We start from the raw sequence: 21,939 nt of genomic DNA on the forward strand, positions 1-21,939 counted from the left end.
GGGAAAGGGTTGGAGGAGATAATCTCTGTTCTAAATCCTATCTATGGGGGTGGCGGTGGCAGCACAATGAATAGAGCACTGGCCTTGGAGTCAAGAGTACCTGGGTTCAAATCCAACCTCAGACACTTAACAATTACCTAGCTGTATGGCTTTGGGCAAGCCACTTAACCCCATTGCCTCGAAAAAATCTAAAAAATAAATAAATAAACAAACAAATAAACAAACAAACAAATGAATAAATAAATAAATGAAATCCTATCTATCTATTTTTCAGATGAAGAAACTGAGTCTTGGAAAGATTAAATGACTCCATGTCCAATGGTAAGTTGAAATTTAAAAGAAAGACTTCTGTTTCCAATTCCAGTGCTCTTTCCACTGTACTATGTATGGTTCTGTTGAGGATCTGTTTCTCTGCTCATATGCACAAATTGGACAAATGGAAGCATTCTCACCAGTAAAAAAAAGTCCTTTCTAATCCTCATTGGATCATTGCATTCCTCACTGACTGTGCAAGACTAGCTTTGGGTTATAGTTACATACCATATCCACCTCCGAGATACTGTCCAAGCTTTCCACTTGCACATCCACACCAACAGGTATTGCAGGGCCTGCAGAAAAACAAAACCCAACAGTTGAAGGACTAGTCTTTTAAAACCAGGTGCCACACTCACTGAAGTGGCTTTCTCCACTCATGGTCCTGGTACATAGATGAATCTGTGACCACTTAGTGATGGAGTCAAAAGAAAAATAAGGATCCCTCATTCTGAATTCTCAGATTGGTTTTCTTAGTGACATTATTAATAATACTGAATCAGAATCATAATATATATATATATGTGTGTGTGTGTGTGTGTGTGTGCATATATATGTATGTATTAGCTAACATTTATATAGTGCTTACTAAGTGTCAGACACTGTGTTTTGCAATTGTTATTTCATTTGATTTGAGCCTCATAACAATTCTTAATGGTAGTTGCTATTATTAGCCCCATTTTACAGATGAGGAAACTGAGACAAAGAAAGGCTAAGTGATTTGTTTACAAAAGGGTAAAATATCTAATGGTTTTGTTATTGTTCAGTCATCTCAAACTCTTCATGATCCCATTTGGTGATTTTTTGGCAAAGATACTGGAGTGGTTTAGCATTTCCTTTTCCAGCTCATTTTCCAAACAAGGAAACTGCAGCAAACAGGGTGAAGTGACTTGTCAAGAGTCACATAGGTAATAAGTGACTGAGGTTAGATTTGAACACAGGAAGATGAGTCTTTCTGACCTTAGGTCCCTTAGTATTTGATAGAGAAGTTCCCTTATCTTCTGGGTGAGGACAGTAAGCCAGAGAAGTGATTATTATACATTTTTGTACCATATTACACTTGCTAACTCATCATTTATATTTTGTTGTGAATTAATTTGAAGGAGAGAATTGGTTTTGCTCTGTCTCCCAAAGTTTATCCTAGGAGCTGATAGGACAGATAAGGATATTATCAATTCTTTTTTAAGAAGAGATTGTGTCTCCTGAGTTCTTTTCACTTCTACCCTCAGCTTCCAAACACATACAAGCACACACACACGTGCACATGCACACACACACACACACACACACACACACACACACACACACAGAGACACTTTTACTTCCTTCTGCTGCAAAATTTCCAAGTGAGAAGGATCCAGAGGCAATTCTCATTGCCCTTACCATATACAGCTCAGATTCCTGAGCCCCTTCAACTGAAAAGCTTTGAGCATGGCTGATTTAAGACTGATAGTAACATTGCCAGATACAGAGAAGGTGGGTATGAGATGTGGTTTAGGTAGCGGAGATGATTTCAATATCAGACATGTTCCCATGGCTCAAAGAATGATACAATTTATTTACAGGTGAAAGGAAAAAATTAAGAATCACTCAAAGTTCACACAGATTTTAAGCCCAGGTCTTTACCATCTCAGATACTTATCATCATTTTGTGGGTAAGCTCTCAATTGTACTGTTCCTGGTCCAAAGCATTAGCATGAATCTCTAATGGACTTTCACAGTTGCTCATCATTGGTATTCCCTGCTCACCATCCACTGTTTTATTCATCAGTCTACAAACTATTCTCTATACCTCCCAGCAGAAAGGTGGTGGTGACAAATATACTACCTCCAATCTATGAGCAATTCCCATCACAATTCCAATTCTAGTCAGTAAAATTTTTTTTCTATTGCAACTTTTTCCAACAATGTCATCAGGTGATGAGACAATTAAATGGTGTAGAGGATAGAAGAGTCAGGAAGACTTGAGTTCAAATACTGTCTCAGACGATTTCTGTGATGCTAGGCAAGTCAGAGTTAACCTCTCTGTGCTTCAGTTTCCTCATCTGTAAAATTGGGATAATAACTGAATCTACCTTAACTAGGTTGTTGTTAAGATTAAATAAGCTAATAATTGTAAAATGCTTTGAAATATTTAAGTGCAATTGACATTATTATTATCATCATCAGTCCTCTTCAGCTGTTCTGTAAGGTATCCTCTCCAAGGTTACCTTGTCTGCAATCTTCTTAACTCCCAGCAGAGAGCATCAGCTTTCCCTTTCCAAGGAAATTAGTTCTGTGATATGAATCTTTCTTTAAAGTTCCCATCATGGCAGAAAGAATTATAATTCAAAACACACCTCCAGACTAATGTATTTCTATTCCAAAGTATCTTGACAGGAGTCAAGAGCATATCATAACTCATAATATCTATGCAAGTCTCTAACCCTATTATTGACTTGACTTACAGTAGCTCTACAGTCTGATATCTTTTTTGTCTCTATTACCCAGATAATAATAATAATATTCCTGCAAATTCCCTATCATGGATTTCCTCTCTAATTTTTATTTTTTTTTATTTCTGAGTCCATCTGGAGCCAAATTATTCAAATTAGTTGTTCAAATTACTTAGTGATATATATTGACTTAACTAGGTCCCCTAAAGGGAAGAGTAGGGATTACATAAGCAGAACAAGTTTGGTCCCTAACAACAGTGTAATTCTCCATCTCCATGTTCATCCTTTCCTAGCTTCACTAACTTGAATACTGGAATATTCAAAGGCTGAGGTCTGTTCACAGAAGACCCATGAACTTGTAAAAAAGATCCTAGTCTCACTTTTTCTTTTTCAAGTGAGGAGAGGTTTAATTTGTGGTGATGTTCCCCATCACAAAATAGATAACAAACAATGAAAATTATAGATGAGCTTGGTTGCTGAGTACTTTTTGGAATTCCTTACTTTCATTCTGACCCTTTACAAATTCTGTCCCTATATTCCCACAATCCTTTTCAGGGGTAACCAAATTTTCCCAAGGCTCAGAGAATTCTCCTTTCTCTGTAACTTTTCCTATACTTTATTCCAGAAATGCCTACTTAGCTTATGTAATATCAAACTTGGGATCTTTGGCAGACTCAGGCTTTGGTATCAGCTATTGTTTATAGTTATTTAGCATGGAAACTCCCCAGTGAACTTTAGCCAGATCCCTCCTGGACCCTAGAGTTGATGGTTAGTATTTATGCCAACCTTAAAGCCAGGGGGATACCACTCTGCATATTGAATGGTTTGCTTGAAGAGGTTTACGAAAATGACAGCAATGACATTATTGGATACAGGTTGTAACAGGCCATGTACCTGCTTTGACATGGGTCACACTTCATCATCTGGCCATAGGACTTAAAAGCAGTCAGTGGAAGTCTCAGTACTGAAAACAGCTCAAGAAAGACCTCAGCAGACAGTGGATGAGCTCGTGGCTAGGCAGCACAATTTAGGGACAAGGGATCAGATTGATCTGGAACTCTGGGAGTACATATTGATAGAGACAGTGAAGAGGGAAATGGTATAGCTAACTGAGATTGGCATTTGGGGGAATACTGATATCTTGGTTTCAATAATAGATGCCATAGATAGTCTCATTGTCCACAATGAAGATGCAATATAATTGTTCCAATGTAGTATGGGTGGTCATGGGAGGTCAGGGAACTGCAGGACCCTACTGTATCTGGGGTTATCTATAGGGCTGTGTAGAAAATTTGTGTAATACATGATCAATATAAATCTATGTTTAGCATGATTATAAATGTAGAGTCTATATCAGATTTCTCTGTCAGGGGGAGAGGGAGGGAAGGGAGGGAGGGAGAAAAATGTAAATGTAAAACTCAAGTAAAACTCAAAACCTTGCAAAAAAAAGTTTGGCTAAAAAAAGATTTGTGGATAAATTTTGTATGTATAATTTGATGTATAAAGATTGTGACATCAAGTTATGATTCTTTATCATAACAATGATAAAATTTAATTTGGACTTCTTGTCAACAGAGAAACCTCTTTATCAGCAGGAGATGAAGTCTGAGCCAAAGCTATGAAATACCAAGATACCAAAATATGCTCAGAAAGTTCAATGAATATGGACCTAGAGAACTTGGGTTGAATTCTGACCCTGCTAACAAGATCTTGAACAAGATATCTGGCTTTCACAGGACTCATTTTCCTCATTTGAAAAATGAGGAGGTTCATAATAAATGAACTCTAAAGTTCCAGTTCAAATTCTATCAATTTTATGATTTTATGATCAGCTAGATGGTGCAGTGAATAGAGCACTGAGCCCATAGTAGGAAGGTCTGGGTTCAAATCCGGCTTTAGACTCTTATGTGACCCTAGGCAGTCACTTAACTCCATTTGCCTCAAAAAAAATCGACACTGTCCTTATTTTATTAAATTATTCCTCAAAGGTGTGTTCCCAAGATCATGAGGAAGGGGAAAAGCAGTAAAGCTAGAGAAGGGAAAAGTAAAAAAATAAGCATGTATGAAGTTACTACCTTATTTCATGAATTGTGTTAAGTGCTTCACAAATATTATCTTTTATTTAGAACTAGAATGGATCTTTTGTTGTTATTCTTCAGTTGTTTTCAGATATGTCTAACTGCCCATGATCCCATCCAGGGTTTTCTTGGCAAAGAGTCTGAAGTGGTTTGCTGTTTCCTTCTCCAGCTCATTAGAAAGATGAGAAAACTGAGTCAAATGGGGTTAAGTGACTTGCCAAGGATCACACAGCTTGTAAGTGTTTAAGGTCAGATTTGAACACAGGTCTTCCTGACTTCAGATTCATCACTGCTCCTTATACTGCATCCCAAAATTACAAGATTTCTTCAAGGTCATACCAGGACTTGAATGCAGATCCTCGGTCTTCAAACCCAAAGCTCTTTTTCATCACACCATTGTTGGCATGTTGTTATGGACAAGGCACAGAGATATACACAGTAACAGAGATTTTGCAAATGGTTTTTACTTTGTTTGAATCCTGTCTCAATTTATTTACCTCTCTCTCTATGATCAGACCGCTAATTATTACTGCTTCACATATAATTAAGATAAGAAAATATATGCATAAGCCTAGAGCAAGGATATTCTTCTTCACAAACCAAACAGAAGTACACAAAATCATAATAAAATTTAGAACTAGTCCAACCCCTCACTTAAATGAGGAAACTGGGTCCATATAGACAAACTCTGGCTAAACTTTTCTGCTAGGATCTGAGCATAAGGACTGGTGCCCCTTTTCTTGCTTTCTATCATCTAGGCATTGTGATGAGATAGATCCCTTCTAGACCTAAATCTATGATGTTACAAAGTTTGATGGTATCACAATTAGAATTTAATAAAAGATAATAAAAGATGATAGTTATTTGACCTTCACAGGACTCATTTGGAGTAGGTTGGACTAAACGAACTCTTAAGTTCCAATACTAACCAGGATCAAAAGAAATGTAGTAAATTAGGAAACAATTTTTTACAACTAGTGTTTCTGACAAAGGACTCATTTCTAAAATGTATAAAGAACTGAGTCAAATTTATAAAAAAAAAAAAGTCAGTCCTCAATTGACACAAAGGAGATGCAAAGGCACTTTATAGATGAGGAAATCAAAGTTATAAATGGTCATAAGAAAAATTGGAAATCAAGGGGAATGGCTGAACAAATCATAGCATATGTATGTGAGGGAACAGTATTGTAACAATTAGAAATCAGGAGGAATGGAATTTCAGAGAAGCCTGGAAAAGACTTGCATGAACTGATGCTGAGTGAGATGAGCAGAATTAGAAGAACATTGTACATCTTAACAACATGGAATGATGATCAACCATGATGGACTTGCTCATCAGGACAATTTTAGGGGACCTGTGATGGAGAATACACTCTGTATCCAGAGAAGGAACAGTGGAGTTTAAATGAAGATCAAAGATACTTAGCTTCAATTTTTTAAAAGTTGTCTTATGTATTATATAATTTTGCTATCTCTAATAATTTCTATCTTCCTTAAGGTTTTTTTTCCTCTCAAAACATTCAATTTTGACCTATGCATATCATGGAAACAAATGTAAAGACTATATCAGATCGCCTTCTGTTGGGGGGAGGGGAGGAAGGAAGAAAGGCAGGGGGAAAAATTATAAAATTCAAAACCTTGCAAAAAATAATTGGTGGAAACAACTACTGTATATAATTAGAAAGCAAAATATTTATATAATTAAACATTTTTTTAAAAATAGCTATGATAACAAAAAAGAGTAAACTGAGGCATAAACTGTGCAAGATAACATATAGCAGGGGCATGCTACCTGTGAATAATTGAGTCAATGACTCACCTCCATTCATGACAAAGACACCAAAAAAAAAAAAGACAGCTTCCCTTATTTAGGTTTTGGGTAGTACAGAATAAAAACCAAAGTAGGGTATATGATATCATGGGACTGAGAATATGATTGGTCACAAAGCTTAGGTTCAGAGAACAACATTATTAGTTGAAAGTTTAGTACTGGGGGCTAGCAATGATTCATCTTCTTTCACAAAACTAAAAAGTACTCATTGTTTGAGTTCAGATGAGAGTTTCTCTGACTTTTGGACAAACAAAACAGTCATCATAGAATAAAAATATCAGATCTGAGTCCCTTTCTTTCACACACACATTCCCCAAGATAAGTAAAATTCCTTGAGGCAAGAAGAACTTGATATTTAAACTCAATCCATTGCAGATCAGCTGAACTCTAAGCTCAGAGACAAAGAATCAGGATCAAAGCTGTAACAGGACAAAAATCAATTAATTTATAAATAAGACCAATAAGAAAATGATACAAGATTAAGGCCCTGAAGACCCACTGATGTGACAAAAATACACATGGAAGAAAGAGCATAAGATAACAATGATGAGAAAAATCAGGAATCAATAAGTAACAAGTCCTCTATATTAATTATTCAAAGAACATGAAACTTGGTATCCAACTCAAGGATGTTTAATAGCTCAAATATCTTGTCAGGAATAGCTAAGATGAAATATCAAGAAGCCTTGGCTCTTGGAGATGTACCACTATCCCCTCTAAATTTCCATCCTAGACACCCAACAAATAGTTACAAACACTGAAATTTTTTTTAAATACAGGCTTAGGTTTCTTAAAGTCATGAGAGTATTAGACTTGTCATGACAATTCAACCAAATATTAGATGGAAAATTAGAAGTTCATCATTATTCCACATATTCTGCAAGGAATAAGAAAGGGGATGCTTTGACAGAGTCCAGGAACAGATGCCACAGAAGACAGTAGGTTTTATAACCATTTCATAGGACCATAGATGAACAGCTAGAAGTCAGGTTTTACAGGCTACCTAGTCTAGTTCTTTAATTTTATAGATAAGGAAACTAAGGTCCAGAAACATTTGTCAATGTTCTATAAATAAACAGAAAAAAATTGGAATTTGCACTTGGGTTCTTATAACTCAAATTCCAGGGTTTTTGCTGTTATTCATTGATTTCAGTCATCTTTGTGATTCCATTTGGGGTTTTCTTGGCAAAGATTCTGGAATAGTTTGCCATTTCCTTCTTCAATTCATTTTACAGGTGCAGAAACTGAGGCAAACAGAGCCAAATGATTTGCCCTGGTAGTTAAGTGTCTGAGGCCAGATTTGAACTCAGAAAGATGAGTCTTCCTCTCTCTCTCTAGGGCCAACAGCTCTATCACTGTGTCACCTAACTACCCCAGGTTCTTTTTACTGGTTATTAAAAAAAATTGAGTGCCTAATATATGACTAACATTCTGCTAGGCACTGTGGGGAATACAAAGAAACAAAACCCATGTCAGCAAGTAAAATTGCCTGTTTCAATGCAAACTGGGGCCATGACCAGTGAAAAGACATGTATTAGTTGTGGGCAAATTACTTTACCTCTCAGAAGACTTTTAGAATTAGAAATCTGCTAATTGATACTCAAGTTGGATTTACAGGGAAATAGTATCAAATAGTTCAAGAAAGGAAGGGGAGAGAGTCTGAGGGGAAACTCAAGAACAAAGAAGGGAAAGAAGCCTCCTGTACCAAGCTCCCCACTCCCATCCCACAATGAACAAGTATTTGCCTCAGCATTAGCAACAAGGGCCACAGAAAATTTAGTCTTTAGTCTAAGATAAAGGGATAGAAGGAGGGGGGGAAGGTCCATGTTCTAGTGATGTTCAGAGATTGTACTATACAGGATATTCCAAAATTCTTAATGCTGTTTTAAGCTATCAAGGTTTAAAAACTACACTAAGTCCTTTGGAACACCCCTTATTTGTGCTTCTGTCACTGCCAAGTAGCAATACAAAAGTACAGGTTTGTCTCTCTGCCAGAGGAGAAAGTAAAAGGAGTAGAAGTATGAATATTTATCAAGGAAAATAAAGTGTTTCTTGAAGAAATAAATTGTTTTAAGAGTTAAACAAAGAACAAAACAAATCTGAGTAAGTAAATTAAAAAAAACCAAATCCTTGTGTGTTAGAACATGGAAAAAATTTATCACTGAGTAGGAAAGGAAAAAGAAAAAAAACACTGAAGATTTGGTGATCTTCACATAGTGGGGCCACTAGATGCTTAGACAAATTAGCTTCTTGTGATCCACACAACTCATCCAGTAAAACTCTCTACCACTGGGATCACTTCTCCTTGTGTTCCCCTTCCCCCATTCCCCAAACGTAGCCACATAGAATTCAACTGTGAGGCAGTTAGGAATGTCAGTAGATAAAGCTACTGACCCTGAAGTCAGAGAGACCTGAATTCAAATCAGACTTCAGACATTTAGTAATACGCCCTGGGCCAAGTTATTTAACCTTGGCCTGCCTCAGTTTCCTCAATATTTGTACTAAATAAATGTTTACTATTATTAGTATTATTATCATTATTAACAATGCTGAGCTGCTCATACTCTTTAGATGAGATAGGAATCACCAGATCTATTTCTCTTGGTGAGGTTGAGAACCACTAGGCCTTACTCTCTGCCCTGCTCATTCAGCCTTCAGACCCTCAGCATTGTCATCTAGCCCACTAATATAACCTCAGGTCTCACCATCTACCCTGCTTCTGTACACTTAGGACTTCCAAGTTTCTACCCTGCAACTGACTTTTCTTTTACTTATTTTCTCCCCCAACTAGAGCAGTGAGTTCCTTCCAAGGAGAGACTAGCTTACTTTTCTCTTTTGTACCCTCAATGTTTTAGCATAGTAGTTGATACAATAGTAAAATATTAAATTCTTTTTCATTTATTCATTAATTGAATGAAGATAAAAATTCAGATTCTCTAAGAGGAGAAAAGGCACAACATTGATTACTGAAGGAAACAACAAATAGTGGTGTTTAGGGTACCAAATGCAGTCTTATGTCAGTCTGACGTAAGTAATAGGGAGAGATACTACTATATCTGAGACATTGCAGAGAGCTTTCTGAGACTTTGCAAATTAATGACTACTCACATCTGATCATTCATATGGGGACAAATGAAATCACCAAAAGAACCTAGAAAGACACCTCTATAGATGAAGTCTTGGACAAGAAAGTAAATGTTATAGGATCACAGACAGTGTTTCCAAAATTTCTTCTTTAGCTACAAAAGGGAAAATTAGACAAGGGAAGTCAATCAACAAACATTTATCAAGTGTCTACTATGTGCCAGATCCTGTAACAAATATTGAGTATACAAAGAAAGAGAAAAAAACATTCCTTACCAAAATTTAATGGAGGAGACAATATGCAAACAACTCTGTTTGCACCAAGATATATTACAGGGGTGGCTAGGTGGCTTAGTGGATAGAGTACCAGCCCTGGAGTCAGGAGCACCTGAGTTCAAATCCAGGCTCAGACACTTAATAATTACCTAGCTGTGTGGCCTTGGGCAAGTCACTTAACCCCATTGCCTTGCAAAAACCTAAAAAAAAAAACCCCAAAAAACCCAAGCTATATTACAGGATAAACTGGTGATAATCTTAAGAGTGAAGGCACTAGAATTTAGAGGCATTAGGAAATGCTTCAGTAGAAGATGGGATTTTAGCTGAAATTTGAAGGAAGCAAGGGAAGTTAGGAGACAGAGATGAAGAAGGAAAGCAGTCTGTGCATCAGGGACAGCTAGCAAAAATTCTCTGAGTCAGAAGGTGGAGTTCTTGATCAAGGAAGTAAACATCTAGTTAATAAGATGGTAGCAGAAAATGGGATTTGGAGTTATAGACAAGGGCTAAAGAAATAGAAATAATGGTCTTGTAGGCAGGCTTAATATATACCGAATAAGAACTGAGAAGACTATATTTGCCTAAAGACTTGTAATACCTGAAAAAGAGGCTTAAATTAAAAATGTAGGAGACACCCAGTAATTCACCAAAGACAAAGTCCTAAATCAGGAGTACTAACTTTGCTTTTGGCTCAGATTTCTATATACAAATGTACAAAGTATATGTAATATATGAAGTTGAAGTAAAGATCCTAAAACATGGGAGTCACTTTTATCTCATAATTATTGATATTGAGTAGGATCTGACACATGACTGGAATTTGAAAAGGTAATGATATACTCTGTTTGAAAGGAACATATTAGACAAAAAGAATGATGGAGTGTCATTGCATATCAAAAATATGTACTCTTATGATGACTAATCTACAAGCAAGAGAGGGTAGTATGATGGGAAACATCTGAGTGAAACTCAAAGGGGAAAGAAAAAATATATTTTAGGAGTAGTAAATAATAGTTCTTATTTATGTGATATTTTACAATGACTTTTATAAACATTCTTTCCTTTGATCTTCATAATAACCCTCTGAGAGTTGTAATACAAGTTCCATTGCTTCCCAACAAGGAAACTGAGACTCCAAAAGGTTAAAGTCTACCTAAGGTCACAATGGTAATAAATATCAGTGTTGAAATTTAAACCTAAATTCTCTATCTCAAAAATCCAGTTCTCTTTCTCTGATGCTATGTTGACTCCCAATATAGTGATTTGCCTAGGTATCTAAGAAGAAAGGAATGAAGGAAAAAGAGAGAGAGGGAAGGAAGGAGTGAAGGAAGGTAAGAAGGAAAGGAAGAAAAGAAAGGGGAAGGGAGGGAGAAAGAGAGGAAGGAAGGAAATAGAAATAATTCCAGTTCTGGAAATGGACTTAAAACCTGTTATAGATATAAGAGAAAATAGAGATCAGCAATTCAAATATCTGGATGTCTGACAGAGTTCTCCTGCTAAAATCAAGTTTGTTTTGTTGACAATTCCATCATTCAAAGATTGGAGGATCCAAGGGAAACTACTATTTTGTATCTGATTCTGACTAATAAAGAGGAAACAAGAGAAGTGGTAGATGGGTACCTAGATATGAAAAACAAAGAAAATCTTTTAAGAATAATATTAGGAAAGTCAAAGTCCCAGAAATCTGAATCTTCTGCTGAATTCTAAGGACAAATTAAAGACATACACACGCACACACAAAACACATACTCACACACATACCCTGTTCTGGTTTTTGTTTTGTTTTTGTTTTTGCAAGGCAGTGGGGTTAAGAGACCTGCCCAAACATACACTGTTCTTAAAAGCAGAGTATATAGCTGAGACAGCTGCTGTTTAGTCAGAAAAAGATATCGATATTTTGAATTTCACTAATCCATGAGATCATTAGGAAGCTTCTAGGTTTTAATCCCATCTCTTTCTACACTAAAAAGGTCAGCCAAAGAGTCTTCAGCTGCTTAGTCAAATTCCTCCATCAACTACTATTTAAAAGTCAATATATAGGAAAACTCTCTTAAGGAAATAGAAAATGGATTGGAGCAAGGAAAGGGGAGTTGTTGTTGTCCAGTTATTTAGTCCTTTAGTCTTGTCTGACTCTTTGTGACCCTCAAGACCCAGTCCTTCTCTTCTCCACTATCTCTTGAATTATGACCCCAATGGTCATGCTCATTGTTTCCATGACCCTGTTTATCCATCTTATCCTCTGCCATTCCCTTTTACTTTTGCCTTTAATCTTTCCCAACATCAGGGGAGAACATATCCCATCAGGGCTGCAGAACCATTGCTCAAGTAATCTGCTCATCCTTGCAGGATACTGAGGGGCATAAATTAATAAACTGTGGAAATTATTGCTTAGTCAAGCTACCCATCTCCTGACAAAGAGGTGATAAACTAAGGGTGTAGAATGACATATATATGGACATGGCCAATGCAGGAATTTGTGTAATTTTATTTACATACATCAATCTATGTATTCATACATATACATATACTTACATAATCTCAGTTTTATAGAAGAAAAATTAAGCAAAGAGAGATTAAAGGACCTACCTGTAAGGTCACATACAACTAGTAAATGCAAAGTGTGACCTTGAACCCAATCTCTGGACTCTCACTTTCCATTCACCTGCAAGCCTGAACATTCCTAAATGAGACAGTAGTTTAAAATGTCCAGGGTGGAGGGAATATGGGACCCATTCCATTGTCCCCCATTCCAAATATTTTTATGTGGATAAGTCTATGTAAGATGAGTATCAGGGGCAACTTTGAAGAAGAAAAGATATTACAAAAACAACCCTGAAGAGTATCTAAAATAGGGATCATGGCTCATAGACTTGGAACTGGAAAGAATCTTTAGAGTTTATCTGTATAGCATATTTTGGTAGTACATTTTATGACAGCAAAAACTGGAAACAAAGCAATGCTTATTGATTGAAGAATGGCTAAACAAATTGTGGTAGATTGATGTAATGAAACATGGTGATGAAAGAATTGATGAATGTAAAGAGTTCAGAAAAGCATGAACTGATGCAAAATGCAAAATGTAGTAAGAGTCAAGAAACAATACACACAAAAATTACAACAATGTAAACAGAAAGAATAACAACAAAATAATCAAAACAGTATACTCCAATATTATAATACTCAAACTTGGCCTCAAAGAGGAGATATGTGACCACTCCAGTATCTTTGCCAGAGGCAAGTCACTAACCAGGAGATACGTTAGTCACTTTTTTAAAAATTTTAAATAGTTCTCTGAGAAGGAGGGTGGGAAGAAATAAAGTACAAAATGTAAGTGATGAAAAAATAGGTTATCAATAAAAGAGCTTAATTCAATCACCTCATTTTACATATGCAGAAAATAAGATCCAGGAAATACAAATTGACTTGTCCAGAGTCACACAGGTAATAAATGTCTGAGACATTTCCCTTAGCAAATAGAAGTTTACAGACAATATAAATAAGCCTTGATTTTTTTCTTAAACACCCTTATTCCTGGTGAGCCAGTTTCTCCTCCCTTTTTATTGCCCTCATCTCTACCCATTGGCACTATTAAATTAGTCTGATCTGCTAGTGTATGCAGTGTCAGTATAGCAACTTCCAAGAAGGCAGTATTTGGGAGTCAAGTCCATTGTCACAAATAGCCATGACCTAGGGATGGCTTCCAACCCTTACAATGAGCTCAGCCTTAGAAAATACTTAAGTGATGATTGTTGAGAAATGGCAAGATGCTCTGCTTCAGAGGTGGTTAGATTAGATTGTGAGTTCCTTGAGGGCAGGCTGTCTTTTGCCTTTCTTTGTATGCCCTGCATTAGGATGATAAATTTCTGATAAAAATGAAGTTGACAGCTAATATCCTCCTTGTTTCTCCCGTCATTTCTTTTGGTAATAAAATTTATGACTCTTCTCTCCATTCTATGTCCCTCTCTGTAGCTTAATAAATGCTTGGTGACTGAGTAGGAAAGGAGATCCAACCCGAAGTGGCTGGGAAGCCGCATGAACAAAATTCACAGAATGAACTTGTGATAACATAGGCAGTACTCCATAGCCTAGAGGATCCAAAAAAGAAACTAGCAAAAGAAGGATCCAGATCTTCCCTTCCATCTTGCTGTCTATTGGGCGGTGCAGAGTGGGTAATAACTAATGACAAGTATTTGGAACAGGTCTGAGTACCAAGCATTTGAAAATCAAACTTCCTCCTATAGGAGATAGGGTCATTTAAGCACTGGGTGCCTGATTAGGTGCCTGAGAAAGAGGAAGCAAACTGAAATATTCAGTAAAACTTAAAAATTTGGGTCTAAAATAAAATGACAGAAAATACAGGTTAGATAGGAAGTTTATTTGTTAGGATTTACCACAAAATCTATAGATGGAAACCATCTATCCAAGATAGCTTCTCAAAAGAGAGAGAGAAAAAAAAAGTAGTTATCCATATCAAAGGATAAGGAAAATCATTAGACTTCCTAGAAGGTTTCTCTACTGGGTATTAAGTTGTACATTATTTTTGTCAAAGAATATCATCCTTATACAATGCTGTCTGGTCTAAATGAGAATGAATTGCTGTCTCTTCCTGAATTTAAAGTATAATAAGGGCAGGATAAGGGCTTCCGAATCATTTATCTTCCTGAGTTTGTAATTAACATTTGGGAAGATATTTCATTTCTTGTAACAGAAAGAAATCTGACTTTTTACCAGAAATATAGGTTTGAATCCTTATTATTCTTTCTTAAATCACATATTGCCAAATAATCTTAAATTATTTAAATTCGAAGCAGCTATGTGGGTGTAGTGGACAGCACACTAGATCAGGAGTCAAGAAGACTCAACTTCACATCTGACCTCACTTACTTCCTAGGAATGTGACCTAGGCAAGTCACTAAACTGCTATATGCCTCAGTTTCCTCATCTGTAGAGCGAGCACCAACCTCCCAGGATTATTGTAGGGATCAAATGAGATAATATTGGTAAAAGCTCCCTGTAAACCTTGAAGTGCTATATAAACAACTGTTAGTATTATCATTATTATCATTATCATGATATATTATCATGAATAAGACCAATAGCACTGGATTGAAATCCTGGCTTCACTACTTACTACTTTTGTGATTTAAACAAGTCACTTAAGTTCTCTATTTCAATTTCCTCTTCTTTTAAATAATAAGGTTGAGTTAAATGACTTCAAACCAATACACTCATGATCTGGGAATGTGCCCCATTAAAAATATATTCTGGTACAAGAGATTAATTTGGCTTAAGTCTTTGATATTTTTGTCACTCTTGTTGTTGTTCAGTCATTTTAGTCAAGTCTGACTTTATGTGACCCTGATAGATGTTTTCTTGGCAAAGATCCTATAATGGTTTTCCATTTTCTTCTCCACTTATTTTGCAGATGAGGAAACTGAAGCAAATAGCGTTAAATGACTTACCCAGAGTCACATAACTAGTACATATCTGAGGCTGAATTCAAACTCCAAACCCAACACTCTATTCATGTGCCACTCCAAGTATAATAAGCTCTATTTGTATAACAAGCCTATGAAAATGAACATGATGTATCACTTCTCCAAGGTTTTTAGAAGAAAGTTTTAAATTCATTAGCAAAGTTAAGGGGAGGAAATAGTCTTTCACTCATTTTAAACAACAGTCCATCTTTCAGGAACTGCTGGAAGTTAACTGATCTGTCTATGACCCAGAAAGCTCATAAACCACATGTATAAAATGTAAGTTACTTGAGGGTAGGGAAGAATCTTATTCATCTTTTTTATCCACCTCAGTACTTGGCACCATACATTGAACATCAATAAACATTTCTTGAACAAATGAATGTTCAGTTCTCCAGACTAATGCTAAGAAATCTTTCCAGCTTGGGAGTAGACTTTAAAAGGATAGGATTGTGGGAGTCTTTATTTTCTATCTGCTCTTACAATTTATATTACATTTCCATTTAGAAGGTTAACCTTGACTACAAAATCAGAATTAAAGAATTTTCGATGCAGGAGGGATAGTAGTGTTGCTCAGTCCACAGAAGGTAAGGGAGTGGAGGGAGACTGCTGAGATCTGTCCTTTGTCTCTGGGACAGGACTCTGAGGTTTTGACCATATTCAGACCCTGGTCACAGTCTGTAGCCCCAGAGGGTACTTGTACCCATTCAACAGACCAGGAGAGCAGTCAGAGCCTCACATACTGAGGTCATTGCAGGGGTGTCCCAATAATATTCAAAAACTCAAGAAGCACTCCCAAACCAGGCACAAGCTGGGGAAATGAGTAAACAGAAAAAAAGGAACTCGACCATAGACAATTACTTTTGTCCCATGGAGGACCAAAATACACAATCTGAAGATGAGAAAGTTCAAGCTTCTGCATCTAAAGATTCCAAGAAATATAGAAGTTGGACTCAGGCTATGACAGAGCTCAAAAAAAAGATTTTGGAAATCAAGTAAGGGAGGTAGAGGAAAAGTTGGGAAAAGAAATGAGAAAGATGCAGGAAAAATATGAAAATGAAGTCAGCAGCTTAGTCAAGGAGATAAAAAAAATGCTGAAGAAAATAACATTAAAAACCAATTTAGGGGGGCGGCTAGGTGGTGTAGTGGATAAAGCACCCGCCCTGGAGTCAGGAGTACCTGGGTTCAAATACAGGCTCAGACACTTAATAATTACCTAGCTGTATGGCCTTGGGCAATCACTTAACCCCATTTGCCTCGGAAAACCCTAAAAAAGAAAACAAAAAAAAAAACCCAGTTTAAGTCAAATGGATAAAACAGTTCAAAAAGTTAGTGAGGAGAAAAATGCTTTAATAAACAGAATTGGCTAGATGGAAAAGGAGATAAGAAAGCTCTCTGAGAAAAATAAATCTTTCAGATATAGAATGGAGGTAAAGGAAGCTGATGACTTTGCGCAAAATCAAGACACAATAATTCAATACCAAAAGAATGAAAAACTAGATGAAAATGTGAAATATCTCATTGAAAAAACAACTGATCTGGAAAACAGATCCAGGAAAGATAATTTAAAAATTATTAGGCAGGGCAGTTAGGTGGCACAGTGGATAGAGCACTGGTCCTGGAGTCAGGAGTACCTGAGTTCAAATACAACCTCTGAGCTATATGGTCTTGGGCAAGCTGCTTAACCTTATTGCCTTGCAAAAAACCTAAAAAAAAATTATTGGGCTACCTGAAAGTCATGATCAGGAAAAGAGCCTTCACCTATTTTTTTTAAAGAATTTCTACAGGAAAATTGCCCTGATATTCTAGAAGCAGAGGGTAAAATAGAAATTGAGAGAATCTACCAACCTCCCCCAGAAAGAGATCCCCTCCCCCAAAAAAAAACAACCCCCAGGAAATATTATAGCCAAATTCCTAAACTCCCAAGTCAAAGAGAAAATATTACAAGCAGCCAAAAGGAAATGATTCAAATATTGTGGAGCTACAGTCAGGATTACCCAGGACTTAGCAGCATCCACATTAAAGGCTTGTAGGGCTTGGTATATAAAAATTCCAGAAGACAAAAGAGCATGGAATGCAACTGAGAATAGCAAAATTGAATATCCTCTTCCAGGGGAAAAAATAGACCTTCAATGTGATGGAAGAATTTCAAATGTTCCTGTTGAAATGACCAGAGCTGAACAGAAAGTTTGATCTTCAAGTACAGGACTCAGGCAAAGCATAAAGAGGGTTGGACAAGAAGGGTAAATTATGAGGAACTTAATGACAATGAACTGCATGTATTCCTGCATAGAAAGATGATACTGATAATACTCATATGAGCCTTCTCATTTAATAGAGGTAGAAAGAACTTTTATAGATGAGGCACAGGAGAGAGCTGAATTTGAAGATATATTGTAAAAAATGGAGTCAATGGAGGAAAGGGAAATAAACTGAGAAAAAGAGAAAGGAGAAGTAGAATGGGTTAAGATATTTTCATGTAAAAGATATTTCATGTAGATTTTGCAATGGTATGAAAGGGGGGAGGCGAGGGGGATTGGAGGAGCCTTCATTCTCATTGGAAATGGTTCAGAGAGGAAACAGCATGTACACTCAATAGGGTATAGGCATCTAAGAAGAAAAAGGAGAGAAGGGGACAGGGGGGAGTGGAAGGGTAATGTGAGTGATGTGGGTGATAAAGGAGAGGGTAAAACATAAGAGATGATAGTCAGATATAATAGAATTTATTTTTTTACTTTTTTGCAAGGTGGGATTGGGTGGCCTGTTCAGGACCATGGGACCAGGTGGTTCCTGGATCTCTGGAGTGGGATGTAGGCTGTCCACTGAGCCACTCATTTGCCCCACAGCACATTTTAGAAGAGGGACAAAGTGAAAGGAGAGAGAAAATATAATAGATGGTAGTGGGGAGAAATGCATGGAGGGAATTGCAATCAGCAACAGCAACTGTGGAAAAATATGGAAATAACTTCTATGATGGACTTATAAACTTTATTTTTTTTTCGCAAGGCAAACGGGGTTAAGTGGCTTGCCCAAGGCCACACAGCTAGGTAATTATTAAGTGTCTGAGACCAGATTTGAACCCAGGTACTCCTGACTCCAAGGCCGGTGCTTTATCCACTGCGCCACCTAGCCACCCTATATGATGGACTTATGATAAAGAATGTGATCCACCCAAGACAGAGCTGACAGTATCAGAACACAGACTGAAACACATTATTTTCTCTTTCTTTCACTTTATTTCTCATGAGGTTTTATATTTTGTGGGGGAGGGGGTATTATGTTTACTCTTAAACAAGAATATTTTAGTAATGTGTAAATAAATTAAAGAAAATTTTTTAAATTGTTTTAAAAGGGATAGTAGTCATTTGATTTAATAAACAGCTGTAAAAAGAATCCAGAGAAGGGAAAATTTACCTTCCTTAGGAAGGCAATTCTACCTTTGGATAACTTGGGAAATTTCACAGTCAAGATCACATTTTTGTTCATTTCTTTTCTGATAAAAACTAAGTTGACAGCTAGGGAAGATAATATCCTCCTTGCTTCTCCTGCTATTTCTTTTAGCAATAAAATACATGAATCTTTTTCTCTAACCCTTCTCCTGTTAGTTCTATGTCCTTCTCTGTGTTCAGATATATATATATATATATATATATATATATATATATATATATATATATATGTACGTATGTATGTATGTATATATATATAATGAAAGAACAACAATGACTCCCAGACAAGACAGTAGTAACCTGAACAAAAGACAAACCAATAATTCCCATGCACCTATTCCAATAAAATCTTGACATTCATACTAGACAGATCAAAAAATCCAATGAGAAACTACAGTAAAATGACTTCTTCCATCTCAGAACTATACAAGAGATAGTCAGAAACCCAAGAATAATAATTAAAAAAACACTAGCAACAGGGAGGAGCAGGGACGTGAGACAGACAGCAAGGCTCTGTGTACAGAGGTGACAAGAACATAAGAACAGCTCCTTGAGATAGTCTAGGATGATCTGAAAACCCCAGGAAGCAGCATGAGATTACAGATCTCATGCCTGGACAGTCTCTACCTGATGACTCTGAGATCCATAAAAGTATTCTTGAGATGCCAAAAAGGGTTCAAAAAAATCCAACATTCTCAAATCTCAAATATCCCAGGGGGCTTAATCCCAAGAGATGGGGGTCAGTTGAAAAACTCAAGGGATGTGAGGCAAGATCAAGCAGGATCCACCCCATCCAAAGCTCAGCAGAAGATAGAGCCAAACCTCATAGAAACTAAAGCTAGAAAGATGATTTTTTTAAAAAAGAAAGCAAACTCCAACTAGTATCAAAAATTTAGTGATCCCTCTAAAAAAAAGGAATAAATATAAAAGTCAGACATATCCAAGATCATAGAACTAATAAACATCAGCAATAACATTTGAACCCATGTCTGTACCTACAGTCCATCATCATTGTGCCAAGAGGTGAGAAGCATGCTGCATCATCATTCTTTTAGAGTCTATAAGTCAGGTCAATAAGGATTTTAAGAGCATCTTGTATTTGCTAGGAACCATGTAAATCACTAGGGATACAGAGACAAAAACAGTCCTTGCTGAATGAATTTGTTATACTGGATAATACAAGGGAGGATCTTTATTGATAGAGTGGGGCATAGCTATGGGGTATAGTAGGTAATTATCAATTAAGACTTTTTTAAAAAATCAATGAAACATTTAAAATATACAAGAGAGCAGAAAAAAAGTTTAGAAAGGGATTCACACAAACAGCGCAATTGTGGTACTATATTCATTTTAGGATATACATTTTAAAAACAAATGCTCATGTAATAAGATTCACCACTTCATTACATAATTGTCTTGTTTTTCTTTACATATGAAAACATTCAGACTTGTTGATGCTTGTCAAGTTTGTAAAAAAAATCTGAAAAAAATTACATTAATAAGCAACTCCTTGTGATCTGTATATATATTTGAGGTGATTTTGATATCTGTGCAGTATCTAAAATCACTCTAATTGACTTACTATATTCATGTTTAGGAGGACATAGGGTTCTCCTACTGACGCTTGCTTTCTACAGCTGAATTCACAGTGTCATTCTGCCCCAGACTAGATGTGGTTGTCAGTAGGTTAACCTTCAAAAATTGTTATTGTCAATATTTTTACATGAGTAAATTCTATAAACTCACAGAATCCCTTAAGGGGAGACTATCACAATGACCTCAAAACCATTAAGCCTAATCCCCCTCCCTTTTTTTTAAAGAAAAAGTATCTTTGATATGCATTCAGGTTCTACTAGTTCTTTCCATAGAGATCAACAGCACCTTTCATCAGAAATCCTACAGAATCGTCTTGGATCAGTGAATTACTGAGAATACCTAAATTATTCATAATACTGTCCAATATTGTTATTATATGTTCTCCTGGTTCTGGTCATTTCATTTTGCATCAGTTTATATGTCTTTCCATATTTTTCTGAAAGCATATCGCTCATCATTTCTTAAAACACAATAATATTCCATCATATTCCATTCATATATAATAACTTGTCCAGTCATTCCCCATCTGACAGACATCCCTTCAATTTCCAATTCTTTTTTTTAAAGTAACAAATGTACTTTATTGATTTACAGATTAAAGAAAATTATTTAAAAAAACTATTGAACCAAGATTACTAACTACTTGGCTCTCCAACTCAACAGCTAGATAGCTATGTAACCTGATAGGACTAGAGTAGCCATGCCAACTCTCACTGCTGCATATTATTTACACTAGTTTGACTTTGACCACAGGATTAGGAAATCAAAGCATTATTTTAGTTTAGCTTCAAAAGTGCACGCTGATCTCTGAATCCAGTTTCTTTTACACTCCATATTTTGTTTTTAGCTCTTCCACTTTTGCAACATAAGCTTTCATGGCATCTACTTTGGATTTCCCTTTCAAAGAGCTCCAGGCATCCCACTTAGCTTTGCCTTTGAAGTCCAACATACCCGGACACTCTGTATTTTTATCTCCAACTGTGGCTTGTTTGTAGTGGCTATAGATAAACAACATCTCCTGATCATCTGGTTTGGATTTCAGGTTTTTGACTTCTTTGGCAGCTTGTTCAAATTCGGCCTGAGACATACTGCTGGCTTATGAGGTGGGAAGGATCACATAGGAGCTCCTACAGTATACTACTGGCAAACTAAACCAAAAGCCAATTTCCAATTCTTTGACACCAACTAAAAGAACTGCTATATATATTTTTGTACACATGGGTCCTTTTCCATTTTTTTTTATGTCTTTGAGTACTAACCTAGTAGTGGTATTACATTTTAGGCCTAAACTTATAACATATATAGTTTCCATGCATATAATTCCCTAAAGAGGGAAATGTCAAGTCCACCAAGCCCATATAATAAATGCAATGGATTTCAGGAGGTCCTAAGCTCTGTATTGAC

General features: G+C 36.4%; 2 protein-coding genes across 2 annotated transcripts in view; both read right to left on the reverse strand.

Moving 5' to 3' along the window:
* Window positions 1-21,939, reverse strand: part of GABRR2 (gamma-aminobutyric acid type A receptor subunit rho2) — a 69,514-nt gene that overhangs the window by 25,894 nt on the left and 21,681 nt on the right. The window contains exon 3 of the mRNA XM_074187140.1: window positions 541-608. Coding sequence (XP_074043241.1) covers window positions 541-608 — 68 coding nt within the window. The remainder of the gene's footprint in view (window positions 1-540; window positions 609-21,939) is intronic.
* On the reverse strand, window positions 21,359-21,622 carry LOC141489784 (acyl-CoA-binding protein-like). The gene has a single exon (XM_074190214.1). It carries the CDS (start codon window positions 21,620-21,622, stop codon window positions 21,359-21,361), a length of 264 nt encoding a protein of 87 aa, XP_074046315.1.

This window comes from Macrotis lagotis, chromosome 5 (genome assembly GCF_037893015.1).
Source record: "Macrotis lagotis isolate mMagLag1 chromosome 5, bilby.v1.9.chrom.fasta, whole genome shotgun sequence".
NCBI lineage: Eukaryota > Metazoa > Chordata > Mammalia > Peramelemorphia > Peramelidae > Macrotis > Macrotis lagotis.

Excerpts from the sequence above, each read along its gene's own strand:
- LOC141489784 (XM_074190214.1), bottom strand. The coding sequence starts at position 21,622 with ATGTCTCAGGCCGAATTTGAACAAGCTGCCAAAGAAGTCAAAAACCTG.